This window comes from Lolium perenne, chromosome 2 (assembly GCF_019359855.2).
Source record: "Lolium perenne isolate Kyuss_39 chromosome 2, Kyuss_2.0, whole genome shotgun sequence".
Classification (NCBI taxonomy): domain Eukaryota; kingdom Viridiplantae; phylum Streptophyta; class Magnoliopsida; order Poales; family Poaceae; genus Lolium; species Lolium perenne.
The window spans coordinates 84,208,451-84,215,796 of NC_067245.2; the positions used below are offsets into that span (position 1 = coordinate 84,208,451).

The 7,346-nt window shown below is 50.6% G+C and overlaps 2 protein-coding genes across 2 annotated transcripts; both read right to left on the reverse strand.

Annotated features, from left to right (window-relative positions):
• Window positions 1-2,727: 2,727 nt before the first annotated feature.
• LOC127333134 (GPI-anchored protein LLG1) lies at window positions 2,728-3,847 on the reverse strand. The gene is made up of 3 exons (XM_051359443.2): window positions 3,557-3,847; window positions 3,374-3,430; window positions 2,728-3,270 (listed from the first exon to the last, which is right to left on the reverse strand). The coding sequence occupies exons 1-3, from the start codon at window positions 3,645-3,647 to the stop codon at window positions 2,897-2,899; spliced, it is 522 nt and encodes a 173-aa protein (XP_051215403.1). The 5' UTR covers window positions 3,648-3,847; the 3' UTR covers window positions 2,728-2,896.
• Window positions 3,848-5,285: 1,438 nt separating this feature from the next.
• On the reverse strand, window positions 5,286-6,165 carry LOC127333136 (uncharacterized). Its single transcript, XM_051359445.2, has one exon. It carries the CDS (start codon window positions 6,019-6,021, stop codon window positions 5,398-5,400), a length of 624 nt encoding a protein of 207 aa, XP_051215405.1. The 5' UTR covers window positions 6,022-6,165; the 3' UTR covers window positions 5,286-5,397.
• Between the last annotated feature and the right edge of the window lie 1,181 nt (window positions 6,166-7,346).

Here is a 7,346-nt window from a genome sequence, read left to right on the forward strand (position 1 = left end):
CATTGTTGCGCGTATCCCGGCCATCATTGCCAAGTCCAAGAAAGCTCTTCTGGAAGCGACGATGGCACTTGGACGCCCAATGACCATCAATACCGCAGAGCTGGCAGACCCGCCGCCCCCCACTGCCAGGCAGCGTCGAAGGAGGAGCAGGCGCAGACGAGGACGGCGCGGGCCCCTTGCCGGACGTCGGGGCGCCCGATGCGGAAGAGCCGCCCTTGTAGGCAGCATGCGCGGAGGGAGAGCCACGACCACGGCTAGCGCGGCGCGCCTCAACACGCTGCTCAGTAAGAAGAAGGCGGGAGTATATCTCATGGGCCATCATAGGATTGGAGTGCCCCCGCTCATTGATGATTTCAACCAGGCCATCATATTCTTCATCAAGACCATTGACGATGAAGGAGTTGAACTCGGAGTCCGTGAGCGGATGGCCGATGGATGCCAGCGTGTCGGCAAGGGACTTAACCTTGTTGTAGTACTCCGTGGCCGTGGCGTCGAGTTTCTCACACTCGCCAAGCTGACGACGGACGGCACTAGCATGAGCCTGCGACTGCGACGCGAAGGAACGCTCAAGGATGGTCCATGCCTCGTGAGACGTCTTGGCAAAGACAATGAGCCCGGCAACAGCCGGGGTAAGCGACCCCTGGATGGAGGAGAGGTTCGCCTGATCCTGCCCCATCCAAACACGGTGCGCCGGATTGTAGACCGGACCGTTCACGCTGTCCACCAGCACGGGAGGGCAAGGGAGAGAGCCGTCGACGTAGCCGAGCAGGTAATGGCTCCCAAGAAGCGGCAGAACCTGCGCACGCCAGAAGATGTAATTGTCTGGCGACAGCTTGACGGTGATGAGGTTGCCAAAGTGAAACGGCGGAGGCAACGAGCCCGTTGTGAAGACTGCCGAGGGCGCGTACGCCATGGGGGCAGAGACGGGCGGCACGGGCAGGGGCGCAGAGGTGACACCCGCAGGCGGCGATAGCGCCGTCGAGGATGCGGACCCTGCCGGAGGCGCGGACGCCGTGAGGGCAGGGTGCACCGAGGCAAGCCCGGTGGCGGAGGATCCAACCGTCCCCGCCGGCGACCCCTCCGTCGACGTGAGGGCCAGGGACCCAAGGGCGGCGGCCGAGGAAGCGGGCGAAGAGGCGCCGGAGGTAGCAACCATGAGCGCATGCGGGTTGGAGAAGAAGGAGCCAACGCTCCTTGTCCCGATCGGAGGCTGCTGCAGGGCAGCGGGGTCGACGGGGCGGGAGAGAAGCGCCGCGAGCGAGGCCGGAAGGTAGCCCGCGGTGGAGGAGCCGGAGGTAGCCGCGCTGTCCATGGCGGCGGCGAAGATCGGGCGGCGATGGAGGTGGGCGGCGGCTAGGGTTTAGGGTGGCGGAAGCGTAGGACCAAAAACTAGTCTGATACCATGTGAGACAATAGAATTGGGGGAACCGGCTCAACCCTCTAGGGGTGGCCTATCACATTATATATATAATGGGTGTGTTACAATGGTACAATACGTACACGTATACAGAAGCTATACATAGTCTAACACGTAGGACACCATATAACTTTTTCCTATGAATCTTGTGAATGGTTTCATAAATAATTGCCACCCCTTCTAAAATATGGCGTCCTGGCATAAACGTAGTTTGAGTAGGACCAATAATTTTAGGCGCTACAATAGTCAGTCTACTTGTTCCTACTTTAGTGAATATCTTGAAACTCTCATTAAGCAAACAAATGGGACGGTACTGCTGGATCTGGACATCATTTTGTTTTTTTTTTTTTTTTGGTAGAAAAACAATAGAACCGAAATTAAGATGATACAAAAGTAACTCTCCATAATGAAAACTTGCAAACATGTCCACTAGATCAAATTTGATAAAACCCCAACATGCTTGATAGAATTCAGCTGAAAAACCATCAGGCTCAGGGGATTTGTTCCTCTGCATTTGCATAATAGCATTGTAAACCTCAACCTCTGTCAGCAGTAATGCTAACATTATCATCTACTGAAAGTTTCGGTGTACATCTTGATTAACCACTGAATCTTCCAGTGCAAATTTTTTGGCATTGGATCCCCAATTTTTTTTTTGTAGTATTCAGAAATATAGACCTTTAGATTGTCTTCCCCCCACAATTATTCCCTCCTCTTGTTCTAATTGGAAAATCTTTTTCTTACGGTGTTTTCCCGTTTGTAACCAAATGGAAGTACTTTGTGTTGTTCCCACTTTGTTGCAAATGCTTTACCTTGGCTCTTTGAGCCCACTTCATTTCCTCATAGAGTACTCATTTTTCTCTAGCTAGTCAGCACGAAACAATTGACATAGAAATTCTTTTTTGCATGTGACATATGAAAATGAACATACCAAAACATTAAGAATCCAAGAATATTAAAAATTCCAAACATAACACAAGAATATTTAAAATAAATCATTTATCCACGTTCTTGTAAAAAGACAAATCCAGTTGTAACAGAAAATAGGCTGAATAATACGAAATTAGGATAGAGAGTCAATACCATAAAGTAGGTACTATTCATAGTAGTAGGATTTATGGTTTTTAATTGTCGATAGAATTTGGATCTGGAAAATGTTGACATAGTGTCGCCATCTTTTTTTGAAAAAATTCAAGACTTCCTTCATGCTGAATTTGTATATTTTCTTTGAATTTTTGAATTAGGAGTTTAGTGCACTAGAACACTTAAGAGATGCCATTGCATGCTAATATGTACACACAAAGTTGATCTAGCGTTAAAAGAACAAGTCAAAAGGTTAATTGGTGAATTAGCACCCTGTATAGGATCCAGAATTTACATATGACCGCAAACTCATGCATGCAACAGATAGGAATGAACGCGCGAGCACATACATGAATGCTTTCTGATCATGGCGACCAGCCGCCGGTCCGGCTCCGATCAGGACAGTACAATGAACAGAGAGAACGCGACGGCGCCAGCAGCGACGAGCGCCGCCTGCGCAGCGGTAGCGAGGGCGGCGGAGTTCGTGCCCTCCTGGCCTGGCTGGACCTGCGGTACGTCGTCGGGGCATTTGATGCCATCTTTGTCCCCCTTGCAGGTGTTGGCGAAGAGCCCCGAGGGGTACTTGCCGTAGAGGTGGATCAGGCTGAACATGGTGGCGGCGCAGTTTGTGGACTGGTCGTTGATGTAGATGCCGTAGGGGCAGGCGAAGTCCGCGAGCGCCGAGCAGCACAGCGCCGGCTGGTACAGCGGACCCTTGCACCGGCTCGTGATGAGCGTGTAGTTCGCCCCCTCGAAGGTCACCGGGCAATCTGCGTGCGAGAGCGATCGATCGGGGAATTACAATCCACGAGCATGGCAAGCACGGGAAATGTACGCAGGACTAGGGAGAGGACCGCGAAAGAATGCACTTACCCTTCTTGGTCTGTAGCAAGCTCCGGCCGGCGGCGCCATGGGAGTGGAGCGCGTCATCTGCATCCACGCGGCCAAACGGCAGATCGGTCAGACAGATCAAACCACGTATCCAGAAAACTGAATCACGTAGGTCAAATTAATGATGGGAATTAAGCGCCATAACGAGGATGACCGTGGACCAACTTGAGATGAATCCGGCGGCGGCGGCGAGACCAACGACGGCGGCGATCACGGTGGCGCGCAGCATCAGGACTTTATCCAGCTCCAGACCCATCTTAAGAATTAACTCGGTGGCCGCCTCCTCCCTGACCGCCGAGAGGCCGCCTCTTCCGGTGTCAGGAGCAATGGAAGAGGAACGACGACGGTGAAGAGAGGTAACCAGCTGGGTCCGTACGGTGGCGCGTCAGAGAGAGGCGAAGCGATGGTGAGACGGACGGACGAGGAGGAGGGCAGAGATTGGCGCCGGCGCGCGCGGCCGGGACAAATGGGGATGCGTTTAAAAATAGGTGTCGGTTTGAACGGTTAGGAATGCCGAGGGCCGGACCTTGCGGTGAACCGATGGCTAACACGACCCCCTTTCAATTTCTGCATGCACCGATGGTTCAGTTGCATGCGCCAATGATATTTTAAAAGTTTATCTTTCATGATATTTTGCCAATTTCGTTTTAAACAAAATTCGTGTTTACCATGCCTAGTACTCACATGTTTACAGGTTCAGATTTACGGAATCTGCTAGAGATACTCTAATACCTTGCAAAGACACTAATACTTTTTTTTTCAAATCTGAATGTTTACTCCAAATGTTTTTTTGAATCTTCAACGATAAACCATTAACTTGTTTGAAACGGCTTGAACCATTTCATAATTCCGAAAGGGTTAACTTTTGCCAATACTGAGACATAGAGGAGCGTCTATGCAGTAACTTCACATTCTTATTTCTAAATAAGGAAAAGACTCGGGACATTCGTTGTTCATCTCTAGTGGGCCAGTCGAACCTTCGTAGACCTATATTTGCGCACAATGTTTCTACAACCCTAGTGTTTAATAACGTGCAACTTGATCGACTAAAGAAGGATGATTTCTCTAGCGTATGACAAAACTTGCAGGGGGGCGATATTTGTTCAGCTTAAAGCTATGCGTGTGATATGCACTCATGAAATAGTCTAAGAAGATATTTTCCTCATCATAAGATAAGTCGTGAATATAGTTTGCTTGGCGGAGAACTCTATGCTATAGCAAAGGGGTACACAGTCCACGGGACCTCCCGCGCACGAAATCCACAAGTTTTGTTGCATATCATTACGTTTCAAAATTTCGAAACTTCACTAAACATAATGAAACCTGAAGCACAGATCTCAAAGCATGAAACAAAGTGAATCTAACGATAGAAATATGCACGAAATGTCGTCCCGTGTGCACAGGATATGTGCATTATTTATGTACACACAGTTACGCACCATGCAGGAGCAAATCTCCTCCCCCACTAATAATTGGTTGATAGTGTATGAACTTTCACTCTGCAGTCCACTGTCCACGTGTCTTGACTGGCCATGCATAAAAAGGACTAAGCACTAACAACACGTACCCTTGCAAAGGCACCAATCATCGGCAATCTTCCTAAAAGTCACTTGTCTTCAAGCATAGAAGTGGTCGCGTTATTGGATATATATATATTCGCACAAAGTTTAGTTTCCACTAGCTACACATGCAGCACGCATGATGGAGTGAGTTGCCGCCCGCAATTAGGATTTCGTTTTCAAGAAGGTTACGCGTCCCTCTCACTTTCCCATCGCCAATATCCACCGTGTCAATCTACAAGAACTCCAGAACTCGCAATACAGAAGTGCAAAATGGCTGCAATTTGAACTACACATATTTTTACTACAGTACTTGAAGTTGAAACGTATTCTGGTTCAAGGTCTAATCCGAAATTTATACTGTGTATATTTACAAACATGAATATAAGCTTTCGGACAAAAAGTGGTCTTGGTTTCTTTACAAGCAAGGTGTAAACGAATCTTAATCTATGAGTACTTGTTGCGGTTCCTGACGAGGAAACTAGGGATAACCGCCGTCGCGTCGATTGCCTCTCTCCTGGACGCCGGAGCAGGCCTGTGGGCAGGGCACTGGCGCGGGAAGAAGGCGAGGACCGCCGCGGTGAGCAGCGTGGCCACGAGCCGGCCGCCGAAGACCATCATGACGAGGCACACGAGCACGGCCGCCGGGCCCAGCGCGGGCGACCGCTTCCGCTCGCCCTGCTGCTGCGGCGGCCTCTTGGCAGGCCGAGGAGGCGTGGCGTCCGCCAGAGAGGACAGCGACGACGAGGAGGACGACCGGGAGCAGGAGGATATGGAGGACGACGAGGAGGTGCAGGCGGAGTCGAGCGACGCCGCGGTGCTCAGCGCCGACGACGACGTGGACGGCGCGGAGGACTTCCTCGCGGCGGCGGCGGCCATGTAGATGTCGAAGTCCGTCATCTCCCGGCGGCGGCCAGGCGACGTGGTCGCCTTGTTCTTGGTCTGCTGCGACGTCGACTTGTCAGCCTTGCTGCCGAAGAGGAACTTGGTCCCCCTGCGGCGGTGACGGGTAGCCGCCGCCACCGTCTCGTCGGCCACGGCCGCTGCGCCTCCGAAGCACGCGAACTTCATGGCTGCTGCTGATGCGTGTGGATCGTGTCTTGATCTGGAATGCCGCTGAGGCTTTTCGCGTGTCTATTTATCTTCTTCGCAGGTCTCTCAACAGGAGTCGGTTCCGGCGCTAGGCTGCCGTGTCCGTCTCGAAGTTGAAGTGTGCCCGTGCCGGCGGTAGGGCTACTTATACGCGCGTGAGAGTGGGTGGGCCAGGGGTTGTTGTAGTGGGAAACTCGGAGTGATGAACGACAACACTGGGGAGACGAACGAAGGCGAGGCGGCTCGGTTTGTTTTGGAGTTTGGCGCGTTTGCGGGTCCGACTCGGTTTCGGTCGAGCTTTGCTCTGGTGGCTGGTCCCGGTATCGAATCCATCGGCCCTACACGTTCAGCCTATACGTGGTGGTGGCGAAAGATGTTGGTCTTTACTCGTTTTAGCGTTTTGCACGCTGCGTTTTTTTTTTCCGGGGGGGAATATCGAGATTTTATTTCTCTATATTAGGATTACAGTCAGCCAACAAAAGATCAGAAATGCAGTCTGGAACTTGGGCCCACCCAACAAATTGGTGGCCAAGCCAGATCTACCTATATTGGCTAAACAATGAGCAACCCTATTTTGACCGCGCTCAATTTTCACCGGTTAAGTGACTATAATTCATTATTACTTTCTCCGTTTCATATTAACTATCGTACATTTGTCTAAATTCGTACCGGAATCTCGTCTTTCTATTTTGTTCGGGCAACTTTTACATTCAGATTGAAGCAGCAAAATGTTCACCGCACAAGCAAAGGCAGCTACTCCTAACTATTTTGATCATTTTTGACGGACCTCTCCAACTCCAGGCCTCTACGTGTCCTCGTCTCCCCCTTTCCCTCTTCGTGTGTACTAGCCACTTCTTTCGCCACCACCCGATATATCATTGTCGGCCCTTTTCTTATATGTCCTCAGCTACCACATATGCCAAATCACCATGGCACAAAACAACATATGGTGACACGCCACACTAGGCATGTAAGTCCCCGTCTTCGCCTTTCACTCTTCTTGTGTGCTAACCACTTCCCCTGCAACCATTTCACATATCATTACAGACCGTTTGCTTCTCCTGTCTCTTCAATGACTACACATGTCAAATCGATCATGGTCCAATTTCCCATATAGTGTGCTTTTTAGATGTCGGCCACCACCCTATGCCCACGTATCATCGCTATATTCCTGATTCTTGCATGTCTACTAACCACTTTCCTCACCATCTCCTCCAAAGTGTTGACGTCTGTTAGATCCTTATCGATAATCGATCTGCCACGTAACGCATGTCTAACTAGTAGTACCACATGGTATAGCCGAT